At 36.5% G+C, this 21,976-nt stretch overlaps 2 protein-coding genes across 6 annotated transcripts in view; one reads left to right on the forward strand and one right to left on the reverse strand.

The window, feature by feature from the left end:
• si:dkeyp-92c9.4 (mucin-1) overlaps positions 1-21,976 on the forward strand; it is a 43,047-nt gene that overhangs the window by 13,023 nt on the left and 8,048 nt on the right. The window contains exon 1 of one of the 5 annotated variants that reach the window (XM_067361737.1): positions 7,597-8,640. The exons of the other annotated variants lie outside the window; for them this stretch is intronic. The gene's annotated coding sequence lies outside the window, so the exon portion shown is untranslated. Of the gene's footprint in view, positions 1-7,596; positions 8,641-21,976 lie in introns of those variants that run through there. 5 annotated transcript variants of the gene reach the window in all.
• Positions 13,566-21,404, reverse strand: polr3gla (RNA polymerase III subunit GL a). The gene is made up of 8 exons (XM_067411380.1): positions 20,864-21,404; positions 20,596-20,723; positions 19,325-19,454; positions 19,039-19,107; positions 17,810-17,866; positions 17,561-17,637; positions 14,636-14,761; positions 13,566-14,295 (listed from the first exon to the last, which is right to left on the reverse strand). The coding sequence occupies exons 2-8, from the start codon at positions 20,713-20,715 to the stop codon at positions 14,209-14,211; spliced, it is 666 nt and encodes a 221-aa protein (XP_067267481.1). The 5' UTR covers positions 20,716-20,723; positions 20,864-21,404; the 3' UTR covers positions 13,566-14,208.

The following is a 21,976-nucleotide window of genomic DNA, read 5'->3' on the forward strand; positions in this document are numbered from 1 at the left end:
AGTACAGAGTGACCAGCCACGTGCAAACTAACTGATGAGGATATGATATTTGCCATCCAGCCAATCAGGGAGAAATTAGTCAGCCGCAATATAAAAACTACTTTGTTGATGGAAATGAGTAGTTGTTTTAGTCATGTACAATAAAAACTTCATTAATCTAGTCATTCTTAAATTGCGTTAAATTTCAGAGAATACTACACTCCCATTTACTAAGCTGATAGATTGAACATTCAAAGAAAAAAGTTATGAATGCTGTAGTTACCGTGTTAATGTGTTACAAGTCAATCGGTATGTGTAAACATCATATTTGGTATGTGTTACCATCATATTCTATGTACACTGTAATATTTGGACCACAGTGTTTAGAATATGCTTACCTCTTATAACTTTTATACATTAGCATTAGCTCAGGACAGACCTATACACTAAAATATTTTTGAAAATGTTTATGTTGTTAAATCTACAGCAGATAATTGTAATAAGTTCAATCCAGACCAAATGTTCACAGGAATTTGGGGACAATTAGGGAGAATTTGAGTAGCTATTGACATAATTTAAGTATGAGGTGCATTGTTTAGTCCAAATGGTACACTGTGAAATCCTTTTCAAACAATCCCTGTTCATTTTGGTAGCATACAGAGGCCAAATATGGCCTTCCCGACCTCCAAACTCAAAACAGTTCTGGTATGCCTGAACTCTGGGCTTACTTGGCAGTATTACAGTAACCAAAAAAAAAAAAAAGCAGCTCCACTATTTACACGCATGAAATTATTTCGAGGAAAAGGGAAAATAATTTGTACTGGTGCCAACTCTTGGAGCTCAAAAACAGAATCTGAGGTTAATGTGTGAGTTCTAAGGTTGATAGACAGAATATTGACTGATTGATTGATTGATTTGATTGATTGATTGATTGATTATTTTATTAATCCCCAGAGGGGAAATTCACTTGTCACAGCAGCACAACATACTACAATAAATACAATAGAAACTGTGACGAGCAAGGCGGGCGAGAGCCGTGAGGGAACGGCGTGAGGTGTGAAGGACAAAAGAGATTAAACATTTCAATGTTAAAAAAAATAAATAAACAAAGAACAAAACGAAAGTAATGCCGGCAGACCCTCACAGACGTCTGCCAGCCACACAAACATAATAAAACATAAAATAAAGTCCAGGCCTGGTCCTCTCTCATCCTTCACGGTCGTCGCTCCTCCTTTTATGCTCCCGGAGTTCCTCCGTGAGAGACTGTTCCCTCACGGCTCTCGCCCGCCCTGCTCGTCACATACCCCCATCACCCCTCGCAGGCTGGGGGGTACTCCCGAGACTGTGCACTACTCCCCCCCGGGGCCTGTCTCGGCGGCCGCAGCACCTGGGAGTAAGGACAGACGAGACGAGAGAAAGGAGACAGAAGCAAGGGGAGCGACAGGACGAGAGAGGGGAGAGAGAAAAAAAAAAATCTTGGTCCGGTTCCCAGACACACTGCCGCTCGGCCCTCAGCCAGCCGGGAGGCTCTTCCTCGCGGTGCCATGCGATGGTACTGGACGCTCCGTGGACGGCTCGATCCTCCTCCGCCCCCTGGCGGCCGGCAATGGCTCCTCCAACTGAGGGCAGCCGGCAGCAAGTCCCCCGTGCCCTGCTCCTCCCCTTCATGGCGGACAGCAGCAGGCCCTGGCCCACGGCGAAAGGCGGCGACTCCTCCGCTCCCTCTTGGACGTCAGCCACCCCACCTCATCCCAGGGGCATGGCACCGAGCTCTTCGTCCCACCTGTCACTATGCTCCAGCACCACCGCCTCGGGCAGCCTCTCACGGTCTTCACACTCTCCGACAACATATCCCTCCTTCCTCCCGGGTTTCGGCACCAGTGTAACACAGTTCGTATATACGGGAAGAAGGAGGCGGGAACCGGCGAGCATTGAAACAATAATCTATAAAATACAAAGAACAAAATGAAAGTAATGCCGGCAGACCCTCGCGGACGTCTGCCGGCCGCACAAACATATAATAAAACATAAAGTCCAGGCCTGGTCCTCTCTCATCCTTCACGGTCGTCGCTCCTCCTTTTATGCTCCCGGAGCTCCTCCGTGAGAGACTCGAGGCCGGCGCGCCTCACAGGTGATGCTCATTCGCGCCGTTCCCTCAAGGCTCTCGCCCGCCCTGCTCGTCACAGATACATTATGTAAAATAAAAATAAAAACTGAAAAATTGTCCCCAAAAACCCTTCCAAGCACAACATATCAAACACAAGTCATGATCACAATTGATTAAATAATCTTACAGCAGTTGGGAGAGAAAATACCTTCTATAACCCTCCTTAGAGCAATGTGGATAGATAAATCTGTTACTAAATGAACTTCACATAGCCTGCACTGTATCATGGAGGGGGTGAGATATACACTTCATGATACAGTATAAGACAATTTCCCTACCATCCTTGTTTGCACAATTTCATCCACTGAGGGCAAAGAGCACCCTATAACTGAGCTTGAATTCCTAATCAGTTTGTCAAGTCTGTTTTTGTCCTTCACAGAAACCCCCCCACCCCAACAAACCACAGCATAAAAAAATTGCAGATGCTACTACAATATCATAAAAAGTTCTCAACTGTCTCAACAAGTGAATATGACTCTAAACTATTTATAAACTATTTCAACCACAATTTCAGTTTCATTTGTCAGATCTGCTGTGCTCCAGCCTTTCTCAATTGATGACTAAACTTAAGTGGGAATTCTTCAGAGACTACTCATTTTCACTTGCGCTTGCTGTGATCAAAAAGTCCCACTCTATGAGTTAAGGTTCAAAACTGCCACATCATATAATGAGCCCATGATGCCTAGCAAAACTGTGCCTTCCTTTGATTGGCTAAACATAAATAATCATGCGTGTTGTCATTGTTTAAGCCCAGTGTTCTGTGAGCTTTCAGTCACCTGATGAATGCTCGTTATTTCCCATCTCTTCCTTGTTTCTCTTTTGGTTTCTCTTACACACCCTTTTTTTCTCTTTGACTACCTTACTGTTTGTTCAAGCAAATATAGTACAATTCGAACAGACAATACAGGTTAGAAGGTCAGATTCTAATTTGAATCTTATTTTGAAGAAGGAATCCCAAATGTTTGTTCTTTGCCAACATCATAATGTGTGAGAAAATAAATAAAGGTCTGCCGTATGTGCTTATGTAAGCTGCAGCTGAAACGGACTGTTCCTCTGGCTTACAACTGTCATATGGTGTCCAATTTAAACACATTCCTGCAATAAATACTTTCAAAGTGGCCCCAAAAGATATTTGAACACGTACAAAATGTAAGACTGTCACTGTATTAGATAAAGTATCATCAATCCAGGTAGCAGACTTTTAGTTTAGAAATATATTGTTTTTAAAGGAAAACAAAATTGTGATACTTTGTGGTTGTCATATGTTAGTGGAATGAATTAATTTGTGATGAACTACACCTGTATGAAACTGAGGAGAACTGACTTTAGTCTACGTCATACACTATGATATAAAAAATAATATAATATAATAAAATAATATAATAAAATCTAGGGAGAATTTGAACTACATTTATGAGGCCACACTTTTGACCCATGCACATTTGGATAAACCCAAAGATTCCACTAAAAGTTCCATTTCCTCGCTCTCATTTTTCCTGTGTTCTGCCAAGTGGCAGTTTTTTCCCCCACCCACATCATCCTTTCCTGGTTTGAGGCTGAGAACAGTACTTCCCCTACATTTGTGTACACCCACTCTGTAACTGTAGCTGAAATGTCTGACTTCTGATTGGTGGTTTACTCTGATCACGCTCCGCCTCATAGGCTGGATGTTCTGAGCATGCTGTGATCACGCTGTGAATGCATGCCAGCATCCTCTGTTGGCTGATGTGTCTGACTCTTCTCTGTTCTGTGTAAAATGCGGGTATCAGCCTTGTAAGGAGCGCAGCGGCACTGTCCTGGCCTATGAAGGTCTCCTTTTCCCTTTATCTAATTTATTTGAATAGTGATTTACTGAGTTTTGCACTACCTATTTGCTTTAGAAAAAGCCAATAGGCTAATATGTGTCCTATGGATGAACCTGATTTCATCAAGTACAACATGTTCCTAGATCAACATCAGTTTATGTCAAGTTAAGACTTGCAACCATGATTATAGGTGCATTAACTATTTATTTATCACTTCCCTCTGATTTTAGGGATAAGTTATGGGTAGAGTTAGGTTTAGGGGTTATGACTAAATTTTGTTTGTTGGGATATTGTTCCAGGAACATGTCTTACTTGGCAAAATCACGGTGACCAAAAGTAACAGTATAAAGACTTTTGCATGTGTCAAGTTTTCCACAAAAAAATATGAACCAGCACAACTGGTTCTGCAGCAAATCAGCATATTAAAATGATTTATGAAGGATCATGTAACACTGAAGACTGGTGTAATGGAGTGATATATATTTGTGACCCTGGACCACAAAACCAGCCATAAGGGTCAATATTTTGAAATGTATACATCACATACATAGATCTGAAAGCTGAATAAATAAGCTTTCATCAATGCAATAAGCATTGATGTATGGTTTGTTAGAATAGGACAATATTTCACTGAGATACAACTATTAGAAAATCTGGAATCTAAAGGTGCAAAAAAATCTAAATATTGATAAAGTCCTTAGCAATTCATATTGATATATTTACGGTAGGAAATTTATAAAATATCATCATGGAACTTTACTTAATATCCTATGATTTGTGTCATAAAATAAAAATTGATCATTTTGACCCATACAATGTATTGTTGGCTATTGCTACAAATATACCCGTGCGACTTATGACTGGTTTTGTGGTCCAGGGTCACCTTTATTATAATGAGTGTAAAAGAAGTTCTGTGTAAAAACCAACAGTATGTTAAAATCTGTTCTACGCAGTAACCCTAAGAAGTCGCTGAATGTTTTAAAAGGGGAACTGAAGGTCACGTTACATGTTGTTAAATTTAAATAGCTGTCTCAACAAATTCAGGCACAGAGAACCGAAACAAGGCAGAGAAACTGATTAAAGATAGGGAAATGGGATTTGTCCAGATCAGCACATTTAGTGTTCATTTTTCAAAACAAGTCATGGTAATCTTAGCATACATGTTGTTACATACAATTAGAAGATTAAAATCTATTAAAACTTCTTTAGAGACAAAGTTTTGTAAACAAATAGGCAAATTTGACTTCTGCGCAGGCTCACATTATTGCATAACAATGTTGTTTCTCATCCATTGACACATTTCAGATGTCATGTGATATGATCAAAACATCCTCAGGGCTCAGCTGGAGCTGTAGAAATGTACAGACATGTTTTCCGATTGCCTATGTTTTGTGCTGCAAAGCACTTCTACTGGCCTGTAGAGCAAAAGCAACAGACACACTCCTCCCTGCATCTGGATGAGATCGGTATGTTCTGTTTACAGTGAGCGGAGCAACAACACTTTGAGAAAGAGGAACCTTGACTTATGCTGTATTGCCTACACTGAGATATCATGATGCACAGGAACAGAAAATGCATTGTTGCGTAATTGTAACTGTTCACAAACTTCAAACTGAGTTGATACTAGCATATGTTATAGAAAGCACACTCTCTTTTAAATTGGAACAGTAACAGTTAGGCTTTTAAATTAAGATATCTTTGAAAATTCACAACTACAAGACAGTCTTCTCTGGAAAAAAACAGATCAGGGATTCTCAAAAAGGGTTTGTGAACCCCTAGAGGTTTCTAATGGAACTACAGGGAGTTTGTGGAAATTAAAGAATGCCTTTGTTAAATTCAACTAAATTCAATTAAACAATAAAAGTTGTGGGTAAGATGTTTCATATTTATATTTTTGTTCAAATGACATCAAAGATGCATTAAATTGATTAAAAGCGACAGCAGACATTTATAAAGTTATCAAAGATTTCTATTTCAAATTAATTCTGTTATTTTGAACTTTCTATTTATTAAAGAATCCTGAAAAAAATGTATCACAGTATATTAAGCAGCACAACCATTTTCAACATTGATAATAATAAGAAATGTTTCTTGAGTAGCAAATCACCTCTAGATCGAAATGTTATGAGAAACATAAATTAGTCAGATTTGTTCAAACTTTTGATTGGCACTTTGTAGCATCCTAATCTTATACAAATACAATATACACAGTAAAATCCCCAGAGTTAAATCAACTCTGCTCAGAGTACATATGGTCCCTCTCTAAATAGCGTTAAAGTAACACTGAAGCAGAGTTCAAGTTAATGAGATAATTAAGCAATTAATAAGGCTGTGACTGAAGTCAGTGGTAGTTCTTGTTTGTCTTTTCTTCTGTGATTCTGCTTGTTAACAGCAGGTGTTCATCACTAATGTACAATCACTTAATTAATTGTTATTTCATTAACTTTAACTTTGCGTCAGTGTTACTTTAACACTATTTAGAGAGGGGCCATATGTACTCTGATCAGAGTTGATTTAATTCTGGGGATTTTACTGTGTACAAATAGTTATCAAATGTATTTTTCAATCTTTCCCTTGAAAGGTCAGAATATTAGGGTGCTTAAAAACCCAGGGTCTTCTTCAATCATTTGTCACAGTGGTTCAGCAAATGGTGCGGGGAATCCTGGGCGAAGGTTAAGTGGCTCAAGTGAGCATTGTTGAGACAGCAAGAGTGTGATATCATAGAACCCTGCAGTTTCTGGGTCACTCTCTGTCTAAGAGCACATCCCTTTCTATTAGTAGCACATGATTGTAATAAGGTGGGTTTACAGGATTTGGCTCTTGCTGTGTATTGTTGAAACAAATATATCATGTACCTGTTTGATCATGTGCATCAATTCATTAACATGACCCCACTCATAAAGTCAGCATGAAACAAAAGTTGCAATAGTATTTTCTTCCCTTTTGAGATGTATATCTGAGAGGAACAGCTTCTCGACACAAGAAAAAAAATGTAAGGCGGGACTTCATTTGGTCTATCAGGAATTGATTGGATGGTTGTGGATTGCTATTGTCATCTCATGTGATTGACAGGTTGCCCCGCCCTCACACCAGTAAACACATCATCAGAGAAGAGAAGAGATGATGCTGCAAGAGGGGAGGGGAAGATATTTTAATTAAAAATTATAAGGATACAGAAATTATTTTTTTTTAAAATGAGATATGCATTGATGTATTAATTATAATAAACACTGCAATATTCCAATAAGTTTTGATTTCATGGTGACTTTATCCATTAAACTACCACTGCAGTGAATGACAAAGTTTAATATACAATAGTGGCCAAATGGGATTTTTTTTTTTTTTTTTTTTTTTTTGACCCTACAAGTTCAGATTAATGATCAAAATTTGAGCAAAATATTTTAAATGTGAATGAAAAACAAGACACTAAACTTGGTTAATGTATTTATCTCACAAAATTATTTGGCAAACTACCGCTACAGGTTTTGTTTTAATTTACAAAAAAATGCATATAAAAACAAAAAGCTCACATGAAAAATCATATCTGTATGATTTGGCATGTTTCATTGCATCACACACACACACACACACACACACACAAATTGATTGATTACAATGACAAAATATGTATAGAAAATCTTTTTATTATTAAGTTTTAATAATATTTACATAATAATAAGTGATGTCCAAGCTTCAATGCATGCTGGGAACTTGCAAAACATTGTTCAACATAACACTGTTACAACATTTGTACACATTTTGAGTATCTAAATAAGATAATAAACGAACAAATAAGCTGACTACTACTAAAACATCTTTGTTTAGGCTACTTTATTTGTTAGAAGAACTTTTTGCAAGTCGGATAGTTGCAGTTTATATGCATTAAGCATTTTTTTAAACAGACCAGCGACCCATGTGGGCCACAGTGCACCATGCAGTTCAGCAACCCTGTCATAGAGTAGAAACATAATTGTTCACCTGCATACATTCATTTCAATAATTGAAAGAATATAAAATCTCCTGCACATGCACAAATCAGTGAAGCTTCAATTCAGATCACAGGTCACACAGTAACCTCAGCCGTTGAATGAGCAGTGACTCAGTCCCTCAAGCCAATATAAGAAGGAATGGCAACACCTGCCAACACATTTAGGGGTGACACCACAGACTGATGAACTGCTGACAAGCTTTTGCGTGAAGATATATCACAGCCCTAGTGTCAGTAACAACTAAGCTGACAGTGACACAGTGAGGAAGTCAAGGCACTGAACATGCCCTTTGTTTTACCAAAAACAATGACTATGTTTGGCATTAATATTATGGGCAGTGCATCATTTTCTTGTGGAGTCAGCCTTTACATTATGTCAACATTTCAGCAGTGCAGCTTTGATTAAGATTCTTGAAAGACAAAGACATCAGTGAGAAAGTCAGAGATAATGTGCAGTATAATGCCCTTGATCTGTCTCCTGTCATGTGTTTAGTCTAAAATCTGCTGATTACCCTTTGGTGCCCTAATCGGAGAGCTGTATGCAAACAATAACCACATTTCCCTGCTTTCACGTGGTTTCCATATTATTGTTGTGCTTTTTGAACATGGGAATTTCTGCTAGTGTGTGGATGGAAGTGTCTTTATCTAGTGGAGATTACACTACAGGGTCAATCATGATGTGGGTCAAAGCAACTAAACAGGTCAATTGCATCATTTAACATTATACTAAACTGCATTATTCCTAGCAAGTGATTTCCTACATAACTTGGTTACAAAGAATGTTTGTAACCAAGCAGATCTCGCCCCCCATTGACAACCATGGTATGTTTTCCCCTACTATGGTATAGTCAATGCAGGGCAAGATCTGCTTGGTTACAAACATTCTTCAAAATAACTTCCTTTGTGTACAGCAGGACAAAGAAATGTATACAGGTTTGGAACAACTTGAGGGGGAGTTTTGGGCGAACTATCCTTTTAAGTTTTTATTACTATGTCACGACTTCTGTTTAGTACAAAATTAACTGTTAAATTTGCAAACAAGTAATGAAAAAGCAATACGTGCAAAGCGTTGCTGACATTTTTACTGTTTATTGCTTTACTTCAGTTTCATTAACTGGACTGTTTATTGCTGTAACAAGAACATTGTGTCATTGAATAGAATGAATAACAGATCACAAGCGAGGAGGAAGTAAGATGTGTTAACTAACCAAACAGAGGAAGCACACTGCAGTACTTGACGTTCCCTGAGAGCACAAGAGAGGTTGATTCTGGAGCTGAAATGGCCCTGAATATGCGGAAGCAGGAAAAGGGCTGCGCTGAGTCAGCTCTCCCATGGGAGTCAGGAGTTAGAGGCAGTTTCTGAGAATCAGCAAATAAATGTAGATAAGCGATAGCTGTTTATAAATATAAATCTTTGGTGGTTTGGTGGAATCCTTGTTTCTAGGGAAAGTAAATTCAAGCAGTAACTGGTTAATGAAATAATGCAGCACATGACTAACATGTGATCAGAGTCGGAATTAGCAGAAGGGAGGATCTCATAACTGAGAAATCTTTGCAAAATCAGTGACACAGTATTGAACTTAAATTTAAATATTCTTGTGAAAAAAAAATAGTTTGAATGCACACTTCTATAGTGTACTTCAAATCTTAAAAGTATATTCAAAAAACTGTACTTGCAGATAATATAATATGAATGAAATAAAAGATCACTTAAGTGAACTTAAAGAGAGTAAACCTTCATGACAATGTTTCTTAGAACACTTAAGTACACTTTTATAAATGTGCATTTTGTAATAATGCCAAATTAAAAGTTTTACATTTCTGCTCTTCGATAATTAGAACCAACCAATTTATTGATGAAAGTATAAAAGTATATGAAAGTGAAATATGAGGGCCATGGTAAGCAATACTCAGAATTCGTCCTCTGGATTTAAACCATCCAAGTTAGTGCACACACATAGGAGTAGGGAGTAGTGAACACACACACCCAGAGCATGGGCAGCTGTTTTGCTGTGGTGACCGGGGAGTGATTGGGTGTTAGGTGCCTTGCTCAAGACAGTGTTGTACTAAGCTGTGTCACTTGCCTTAAAGGATTAGTTCAGTTTCAAATCAAAATTTCCTGATAATTTACTCACCCCCATGTAATCCAAGATGTCCTTCTTTCTTCAGTCAAAAAGAAATTAAGGTTTTTGATGAAAACATTCCAAGATTATATATAAAACATTCATTAATCTTATAGTGGACTTCAACTGGCCCCAAACAGTTGAAGGTCAAAATTACAATTTCAGTGCAGCTTCAAAAGGGCTTTAAACAATACCAGACGAGGAATAAGGGTCTTATCTAGTAAAACAATCGGCCATTTTCTAAAAAAAATTACAAATTATATACATTTTAACCATAGACGCTCATTGAATTGGCCCTGTGTTCCATTTGGCAGGGCTCTTCCCTGTGCACTAATCCCTTCAAAGGGATAAAGGGTGTAGGGTCAAAAAAATATTTTTTTGGAACGCACATCTGTTGCTGTCGTAACATTATAAGCTGCCGGTCTTTTATGTTAAATATGATGTATATTGTGTCTATGTATTTGAAACATTTGAATGGACTGATAAAAGTAGCTGTAAAGATTTTGGTTGAAGTACAATGTCATTTTGACCATAATAATGTACCAAATCTAATAATAACTAACTATAAATATTGCAGTAGTATAGAAAAATACTATACATTTATAGGTAAAATCGACCTCCTGTACCCATTCTGTGATGACAAACAACTTCCATGTACAAAGGGTCATGGGGGCCTGAAGTTTCCATCAGTTGTACCCTTTGAAATCCTTCATTCCGAAGGGCCCTTTGAAGTGGCCAGTTTTGAGCACTTCGGTTTGGAACGACCCTTCAATATGGCGGCCATGATTGTTTTCACTCTGAAGTGACCTTCAGAAGGCGATAGATCCCATTTGGAACGCACCGTAGCTCTCTTCTTCTTCTTCTCTATTAGAATTACGGCAATGTAGACGCTGCTAAGTGTATTACTGCCCTCCACAGGCCAAAGTTTGAACTAACTGTTATATACTAATTTTGACCTTCAGCCGTTTGGGGCCAATTGTAGTCCACTATAAGGAGAATAATCCTGGAATGTTTTCATCAAAAACCTTAATTTTTTTTCAACTGAAGAAAGAAGGACATGGACATCTTGGATGACATGGGGGTTAGTAAATTATCAGGAAATTTTAATTTGAAAGTGAACTAATCCTTTAAAGTATCAAATGTTAGAGGGCCCGTTTCCAAGGCCTTTCTCCTTCTTGCCACAGCAGAATCCTCTTTCTTGATTTCCCTAACTGGATTGATGCAGCACAGAATGATGGTCTAAATCTGCTCTTATTGACCTCATTTTGGAATCTTGCTCTGACGCTAACTTGTACAGGCTACATTAAACCAACTGCAATTTATTTTTAGTGCTGTGAATGTTCAACATAAAATGTAGGTTTGATTGTTGACAATGCAACAAAGTTTTAACTTTATGCAAATGAGCAGCAATGTGATACGTTGACTACCAATTTGAGAACAGACAGTGTCTTAGGATAACAACAGAGTTACATAATAGTGTTAGTTCCACCCTGGGAACTTGATCCAAGTTTTGGTGGCAATTTGTCGATGTTGAAAAGTGTAAAGTTTACACTTTGTGGCCGTAAATGGAACTGGGAGGGTAAACATACCAGATAACAAAGTCATAATAGTTTAACATATCTTTAGCATTAGCATCTAGCTTGATTCTGATCTAGAGAATATGTTATAATAGTTTACTTTACTTTTATTTGCATCCTTCTTGTAATTTCTGAAAAAAATATATGTACCAAAAGAATATGAAAGTCAAAATCAGGTTAGTTGTATCATTTGTAAGTAGGCTGGACAAAGCAAAAACTTTCCAAATGCAATACATGCATGGGGTTTGTGGTTGTACACTGTGTACTTTATCTCACCACAAAGGCATGCTGAGTACAGCAAGTGAAGGAGGAAGTCGCACATAAGCACGTAAATGTTCATGCGTGTTGTCAACATGCTGTATCACCTATTTATGTAACCAAATGCCCCACAAAAATTACTATTATGAGTCTTACCAATAGAGAAACTCTACAATTCTTACTTGTTAAAAGCCGCCTGCTGTATACGTGCTTATGAAATATGTTTGTGCCATGCATGGCATACCGAGAAATATTTTTGGGATCCTCCACATTAAGCTTGCTGACAGGGTGAATGGTTGGGAAATATATGGTGCTGCTCAAAGCTGTAAGTTCACAGACCCCGACCTACACTGACATACGACCTCTCCATGCCGCCCAAACAACAGGCTGCTTTGTCCTGCAGTCATTTGCAGACTAGATCTGGGACTACAATTTGGGCCTAAAATTTAGTCAGCAACACAATTTTCATGATTAAAAAGAAGAAAGATAATAAAAAGTTAAGTTGTATATTCATTACTAAAGCATAAAATGGTTAATGCACAACTTTATGATTCAATATTTTATGACAGGCATTATATAGAAGTTCTGAAATGGAGAAAAAGCAGTCAGATGCAAGCTTAAACCTATATCTTTCTGTATCATATTTGATAGGGTAGTACCTTCTGGTGAGTTTGCTTCTGTTTGTTGACTTATATTTCACACCCTTGTCCTTCACAGTGCGTGGCATACGTTGAAAAACATGTTCTCTCAGCCCCTGATGGAAAATGCTGCATGCAAGTTGTGTAGGTGTGTGAATTGTGAAACTAGAATACCTAAGCATACAGCAAAAAAGTCGCCTACTTATTATGGAAATAACATACTTTGAATGATTAGTTCACCACAAAAATTAATTACTCACCTTCATGTCATTCCAAACAGTTAAGCTACTTTTGATGTAATCCGAGAGCTTTCCCATCCCTCATAGAAAGCAACGAAATTACCACTTTTGAGGCCCAGAAAGGTAAAAGGCATCGTTAAAATAGTCTGCAGTGACCTCAACCCATAAGTACTGTAATTTGACCCACGTATGTGAGACTTAAATAGGCTATCTTTGTAATTTCATAATTTCGTCTTGTTTTGAAATATGGTTGATGTACTGACAAGCATTTATAGTAAACTAAAATATACTTTAATGTAATTTCTAGTAAAACTTTTATGTCAGGGATTTAAATATATTTGTGAAAAGGAGCACATCTGATTTGACACATTGTGAATTGGGTTTAGTGTTAGAGGGCAACTGATATTTTTCAACAAGTTTTGTTAGCTTAATTGCTAGCACTGCAAAATGTTGCAACATAAACTTGTTATGGTGCAGTAAAACAAGATTGGTTCTGCTGAACACACGCCAAAGCATGCATTTGAAAACTGCAGAATGCAAAACATGGGGAAATTAAAGCTCTACAATCAGGTGATGTTATTGTAAGAGCTCGTAATATTGTTTATAGACTGAAGGGAAATATCGCCATCTGTCGGCTGCCAGATGATGATATGTAAGAAAAATGTTTGTATGACGTTTCTCCAATCTAGCTCCCGTGAAAATATCATCATTTACTCATATTCAAGTCATAACAAACCCACGTGGCTTTCTTTCTTCTGTGGAACACAAAAGAAGAATGTCCACCCTTAGCCACTCATGATCATATAATGGAAATGAATAAAGACTAGGTCTGTCAAACTCCAGAATAAAAAAGCATCATAAAAAGTAACACATATAATTTTGTCACACACTTAAAACAACAAAAAAGAAACTTAACACAGATGAAGTTTCTCTTATACAGTTGTAATTTGCAATTCAAGGCATTTTCAGGTGTAAACATGAGATGCATTATATATGCAGACTGGTCTGAACGGTCTGTAGTGTCCTCTCCTATATGGCAAAAAGGAATGATGGCTTCTGTGTGTTCCCTTATTAAGCAGAGCTTTCTGATTACAATACTTAAACTGAAATGAAAAGCACAATTAAAAGTCTTTCAGTAACATTCCAGCACACTGTTAGAATAGCAGCAGTATCTGTCGATCACGCCATTTGCGTAAAGCAGCTGAGAAACCACAGAACAGCATCTCAATAGCAGCACTGACTCTCTGATCTTAAAAACATTAGTCATTAAATTAAATTCAGTCACTTGTCATGATCTGATTCGGTATGTTTCAAGTTGAAACATAGAACGAACTTGAACTAAGACACTTCTTGAAATACATACTTTCACTCTCACTCATAGAAATATGCATCCCCATTAATAAGAACTTCAGATAAAAATCCTCTTAAAATACATTAGTAGACAGCTTCATCCATATTGTCATCACTATCTGCTCCAAAATCCTCTCCGTTGTCAAAGTAAGACATGATGTAGTCTGTCTCCTGAAACACAGTACACATATTCTGCTGTTAAAAATGCTTTACTAGGACCCTTTTTTAGGATATTTAGAGATAGTTTGCAGAAAAAAACCCCGACAATTTTGCTACCATATGATTTTCTTTGCTATGTGAGCCACAAATGAATACACTCTGCATAATGCTTAAGCAACCTTTTTCCATGCAATGATAATAAACATTGATTTTGCAAAGATTCTCTATCAAACAAAAGAAAGAAAGAAAGAAAGAAAGAAAGAAAGAAAGAAAGAAAGAAAGAAAGAAAGAAAGAAAGAAAGAAAGAAAGAAAGAAAAGTCACATGGATAAATGACAGTAAAAAATTCTTACATCTTCAACCTCCTCTTCATCATAATCTTCATCCACATCTGGCTCCTCCTCCTCCTCGTTCTGTTTCTTCTTCTCCTCTTCCTCCTCTTCTTCAGAATGATGCTCTTGTTCTCTTTTCTCAAGTGTCTAAATGTCATTTCATAAAATGAACATTACTAACGTGCTGTATAGACAGATTAAAGGTGCCCTAGAATTAAAAATTGAATTTATCTTGGCATAGTTGAATAACAAGAGTTCAGTACGTGGAAATGACATACAGTGAGTCTCAAACTCCATTGTTTCCTCCTTCAAATCTCATTTGTTTAAAAGACCTCAGAAGAACAGGTGACTCTCAACATAACACCAACTGTAATGTAACAGTTGGGGTGTACGCCCCCAATATTTGCATATGCCAGCCCATGATCAAAGCATTACACAAGGGCAGCCAGTATTAACGTCTGAATGTGCACAGCTGAATCATCAGACTAGGTAAGCAAGCAAGGAAAACAGCGAAAAATGGCAGATGGAGCAATAATAACTGACAGGATTCATGATAACTTTATATTTTTAGTGATATTTGTGAATTGTCTTTCTAAATGTTTCGTTAGCATGTTGCTAATGTACTGTTAAATGTGGTTAAAGTTACCATCGTTTCTTACTGTATTCACAGTAGTGTTGTCACGATACCAAAATTTTGACTTCGATACGATACCCAACTTCAGTATCACGATACCGATACTTAAACGATACTATGGCAAAAACCTAAAACAGTAGGAAAAGTAAATAAATAACATATGACAGAACTGTGGCTAGCATTTTTATTGGCCACAATTTTGATGTTGGTAAATTACATTTTATATGATTAAAGCTGACTTTCTTATGCTTAAATTACTTTTGAGTCATTTTACTTGATTTAGAAGATTTAAAACACTTTCAAACTTTTAAATGCAGACTGACCACCCAAATCAAGATTACATTTTATATCAGCTGGTATGTACAGGTGGGCAAGAGGTGGACAATGTATGAGCATGAGCTAGTATGAGAACAAGTTATTTGTGTTATGCTATATAAAAGAACAAAGAAGCAAATTACAAAAACAGTAGTAAATTAAAAATAATCTTTTTTCAGATACACTAAGTTTATTTAACATATTTAACAGGTTTTGTTGTTTGATTAACATTAATGATGGACAGGCCTATTTAATTGGGCTGCTGAATGCATGGACGTAACTGACAAATATCCAGTTATTACCCACCTGTTTACGTCCACTTAAGCCATAACCGACTGTATTCACGCGAGATACTCCACATGATGGACATTTAGACATCTGTGTGCACGTGTATTTGACTATTCAGACGCGTGGAAAACTGATCGCGCGCGCGACAGACAGAGAGAGAGAGAGAGAGAGAGAGAGAGCGAGAGCGCTTCTGTTGTGTGTCATTCAGCGCAATTCCGCCTATCCCTCCTTCACTAACTGCATGTAAATAACGAATTGTGTGATTGGATTGTAATTTTGTGCTACGACGATCTTCGACGACCATTTGGCTGTAAACTTAAATTATATTCAACTCGCCAAAGTGGCTAGTGGGAGTGGCTGTCATCAAGCCCTGCATGTAAGTGTTTTGACAGTGAGAATATTGATTACTGTAAATAATTAGAGCAATGTTATTAAAGCATAAATTGGTTTAATATAATTGTATAGTCCCTTCACATATTTGTTTTTTAAAATTAATTTTATTTTAGCAACCAGATATCACTTATTAGACTCAATAATACACCTCTTTGCGGATGTCTGCTTGCATGAGTAATATAAATAACACTCATTTAATTTTTGAGAGCATAAACATAACGCTGGTATCACATTCACTAACCTGTCGCTCTTTAAATTCTCTGTACAAATCGGGATGTTTGGCAAGTTGGATGCTCCCTTCGCTTGCGTTATTTTGTAACGTATTTTGCAGACGGGCTTTGTGGTGTCCGTGGGCTTGCCCTGACTGTCGGCAATGTAAGCAAAATAATGCCATATTTTGCTTTGTGCATCTGCCGTTGCGCAGTTGACAGGAATAAACACGCACTCAATGTGCCTCAGAAGCAGCGCGCTGCACACACACTGCTCCCTGCTGTCGCACATTAGGAAATACAGCTGGCACTCAAAGTACCGGTACTAATAAAATGAAGAACCGTACCGTTTCTAAAAGCAGGGTATCGCGATACCTTTCTAGTACCGGTATATCGTGCAACACTAATTCACAGAGACAAGAACCGTCGCTATTTTCATTTTTAAACACTTGTAGTCTGTATAATTCATAAACACAACTACATTCTTTATAAATCTCTCCAACAGTGTAGCATTAGCCGTTAGCCACGGATCACAGCCTCAAATTCATTCAGAATCAAATGTAAACAATATAACAGTATACAATACTCACATAATCCGACGCATGCATGCAGTATGCATGGCGAACACTTTGTAAAGATCCATTTTGAGGGTTATATTAGCTGTGTGAACTTTGTTTATGCACTGTTTAAGGCAAGCGCGAGCTCCGGGGGCGGAGAGCGCGTGATTTAAAGGGGCCGCAGCCTGAATCGGCGCATTTCTAATTATGCCCCAAAATAGGCAGTTAAAAAAATTATTTAAAAAAATCTATGGGGTATTTTGAGCTGAAACTTCACAGACACATTCAGGGGACACCTTAGATATTACATCTTTTATAAAAAAAAATTCGATGGCACCTTTAAAAACAGGTAATAAGGAGAAAGCAAATGGGTATTTTCTTTTGTTAAAGTATGTCAGTGTGAGTTTCAGTATATTTTGTGTTTCTATTTAAAGTTTTCAGTTAGGTCAATCTGCTTTTTCAATTTATTTGAATGTCCAAGCATGTTTAAAACATCTTATGCGCAGTTAATGCAACATAACAAAATATTATGGCTTCTGTGAACTCATACCTCTAGTTTTTGGAGAACCTCTTCTTTGCCAGCAGCTACTTTTGGTTTTCGCTGAAGTAGTGGCTTAGCACCTATGACTATGGAACAAAGGTATTAAAAAAACATGATTTACTCATATTTTAACATGTATTGGTTGACATTTAGTACATTAGACTGTGAACTTACACACATGGTAATAATAATAATAATAATAATAATAATAATAATAATAATAATAATAATAATAATAATAATAGTTGAACTTCTTACGTGTTTTTCGGGGTTTCCGTACTTTAATACAAAGCTCTTTTGGCAGTCTGCTCCAGTCTGAAATGAAATCAAATATGTTTAGAAAAACCTGACTTTCACATTTTCTTGATTATAACATGTAATAAGTCAGTTGTAACACAATTAATAAAGAAGATTACCTCTACAATGGTACATCTTTTGACCAATTAATTCATGCTGAATAAGTTTTCTTAAAAATAATTACATTAAAAATTAAATTCTAAAAAGATTAATAGTAAATGAATTTAATAAAGAACTTCCACTTGTATGCTACCATTCAAAGTCTGTGGTAAGATTTTTTAAATGTTTTTGAAATACATCTCTTATAATCACAAAGACTAAATGTATTTGATTAAAAATACAGTAAAACAGTAATATGAAATTTAAAATAATTTGAAAACATTTTAAAATAAAATGTATTCCTGTGATGTTAAAGCTGAATTTTCAGCATCATTACTCCAACATCAGTCTTCAGTGTCACATGATCCTTCAGAAATCATTCTAATATGCTGATTTGCTGCTCATGAAACATTTTTATGATCAATGATGAAAAACGTGCTGCTTAATATTATTGTGGAAACAGTGATACGTGATTCTATTATGTATAGAAAGTTAAAAAGAACATTTATTTGAAATAGAAATTATATATAGACATTATAAATGTCTTTTACTGTCACTTTTGATCAGTGGTCTGTGGCGACCTCACCTATCTGACAAAAAGGAATGATGTCATCTGTGCAATTTGACTTTATGCTTCCTTGCTGAATAAAAAGCCAGATACCAGTCCTTGGAATTCACAGCTTTAAAGGGATAGTTCACCCAAAAATGAAAGTTCTGTCATCATTTACTTACCCTCAAGTTGTTCCAAACCTGTATAAGTTTCTCGCCCCCATTGACTACCATAGTATTTTTTTCCTACTACGGTAGTCAATGGGAGGCGAGATCTTCTTTGTTACAAACATATATCTTCCTTTGTGTTCAGCAGAACAAAAAAATGTATACAGGTTTGGAACAACTTGAGGGTGAGAAAATGATGACAGAATTTTCGTTTTTGGGTGAACTATCCCTTTAAATACTTATACATTTAAATTACAAAGAGACAAAAAGCATCCTAGGACCTAAATGGAGTGTAGGTTTCAACTCCCAGATTTCAGGTTTCTATGTTTGACTGTTGAATTTCCTCTGCTTTATCATCTACTATTGTGTCTCACCTGGACTCCATTCAATTGTGTTGTTCTTCGGCTCACCATTTTGGTATTTATCAGAGTAACGCGCCACATCTAAAAAAGAAAACAATAAAGAGCCGTTCAAACCTGATTTTCGACCATCCATGCCTGATGGGTCGTCGGCTTTAAATAATTCTGTGATTGCCCACAGTTCAAATGCAAATCCAGATACTGCATGACCTCATTCTCTAAGTCATGTTGGATCTTTATCCTTTGTGCTCAGAATTGTCCACTTTCTGTACTGCCCACATGTTGCCTCAGCCCATCTTACCTGTCTTTGTTCTGGCTTCTCTTATGTGGAATGGCAGATTCTTGCTGGAGGCTCTCAGCTCCTGCTTAAGAGCGAGCATATAGTCCACCTCTTCTCCTGTAGTCAGAGGCACTGGCCTAAATTGCATAGGCTGAAAGAACAAATTAAATTAAAACAAATGTTACATACAGCGGCATACATACATACATTCTAATGCATTAGAAACAAAATCTCAAACAAAACAAAAGCTTTTCTCAGAACAAATAATTCTAACGAATCAGTAATAAGACATTTATAACATTTATACACATAGCAATATGTGTAATAACAACCATTGTAGTTAGACTAAAAAAAATAGGTTACACTTTATTTTAAGGTGTCATTGTTACAGTGTAATTACATATTTAAGTACTGGGTAATATTAATGAACAACATGTACTTACTATAAGGTTATGGTAGGATTAGGGTTTGGTTGAGGGTTATTTGGAAGTAATTATGCACAATTACTATGGTAAATACATGTAACATATGTAACAAGGACACTGTAAATTAAAGTGTTACAAAAATTATTGTAAATTTAACTGTATAAAATGCTACAGTAATAATCTGCTAATTGGTTAAAAGTAAGTTCCCTATACGAAAAAACTGTAATAGATCTAACCTTGCATTTCATGTAATTTTACAGTAAAATACCATTTTTGGAAGTAAAAAAAGACAAAGTCATCTTATAAAGATTTCCCATTCCCAGAATTCCCTGTAACACTTCACAATTGATGATTTTTAATTTTAATAATTATGTTTCCTCTTAGTTTTCATCAGTTATGTACAATAGGGTTTCATATTATCAGTTATGTACAATAGGGTTTTGTATCACATTGTATGTTGTTAAATTAATGTTTGTTACAATATTTTAGTGACTCTGTGTTACTATGATGGTGTTTTTGTATTTGTGTGCATGACCCTGCATAAAAATAAGCTATTTGTGATGAACTTTGATTCATCATGTGTTTTCTCTTTATCCCCTAAGTTATTATGGTGGTTGTCAGTATATTTTAAAGGTACAAAACAGATTTTAGAAGCAGCGCGGGCCTACTAATACTATTTTATATAATTTTTGTTGTTGTTGAAAATCACAGTTTTTTACAGGTTTATATAATGTACAGGTTGTTCTGTAAACGTTTAAACCACAGCTGCCAGGATTTGTTTCCTGTAAAAATTATGTTTTTTTTTTTTTGTTTTTTTTTTTAGTATATTACAATGTAAAGACGCTTGAATAACCATTAAACACTTACAGGAAAAAGAGGAGAAGGTGTATGTGTAGATTGGGGTAAAGAATCTCCCCTTCCAAAACCCAGTGCGTCCACACTGAAGGTAAACTGGCTTCTTCCACGACCTTTGCTCCTACCTGCCATGACTGTACCTATAAAGTCAACACATGTATATAACTAGCCAATAGCAATAAAAACATTCATTAGCTATGATGAAACCTGCAAGATATATAACCACAAGGATGACTTTATTTGAAGCAGTAATTTTTAGAATAGTCACTGAATAGCTTACCTTAAAAATGTGTTTCAGGATCAATTCCCAGTAAATATGTGCACAGATCAACAGCTGCCTGCTGAATGTAGAGCCATGTGTAAGGCACAGTCATTAGGGGCCTACTTGAACACGTGGGTAGTTGTGTTTACATCCGGCACATGTAGACATGTGGTCCGTCTCAGTTTACAGTCCAACCGGAAAGACTCCTAGGGTGAAGAGTTCCTAGCGCTGACAGCATGCATTGATATTACAACTGTTATTAAGAGGATACAACAACATGTCTTAATGGTGTTGTAAACTATTTTAGAATATTCTATAGTCTTTGGTTAAGATTACAAGATATTTTGTTTTACCATTTTATATAGATTAATGATCGCAGTTTTTTTCACAAGTACTAATCCTGGTAGATTTAGGTGTCATAATAGATTTTAACGATTATATTTGTTTTGTGAAAATGGGTGAAGGTTTCAAGAAATGTGTCTTTGCAATTGTGAAAAACTTTAAAGACAAAAACGTCGTGAGATTTGAAGGTGCCTTTCTGAGAGCGTCGAGCTCCCCCTGGAGGAGAAGAACTACGCTTGTGTCACTTAGGAAACAGTTCAATATTATGTTTATTCCAGAAGGTGGCGGAATGGTTGTATCTACTTACATGATTTCACATCACTGAAACTGGCAGAGGAATCTGGCATTTCCAGCAAAAATAAATGTTACTTTGTTATAGCTGTATGTGAGAAATTAATTTTGTTAAAGTCACATAGTAAGGTGGAAACTTGAGTTATGGAATGTAAGTACAGTCTTGACATACATTTCCCCGCAATGAACCACCAAAATAAAGGCAGAGAATTACATGAGCATCGAAAGTTCTTTCCTTAAACTATGTACAGTATATAGTTGTACAATTTAGTGAATTCAGTTAAACAAACTGACAAGACAAGAGGTTACTGAATAAAGGCAGAATACAACTGAAAGATGAGGGCATTTTTCATAAAAGTCAAGTCAGGGAAAGATTCATATGTTGTTATTTGATTTTTTGTTGATTTGCATGTTAACTTGTACAATTTTGCAATGTGAAATCCAGTTTAAATTCTGCTGAAAGCTCTATAATATAGGTAACACTTTACAATAAGGTTC

The sequence above is a fragment of the Chanodichthys erythropterus genome, chromosome 15, assembly GCF_024489055.1.
Source record: "Chanodichthys erythropterus isolate Z2021 chromosome 15, ASM2448905v1, whole genome shotgun sequence".
Classification (NCBI taxonomy): domain Eukaryota; kingdom Metazoa; phylum Chordata; class Actinopteri; order Cypriniformes; family Xenocyprididae; genus Chanodichthys; species Chanodichthys erythropterus.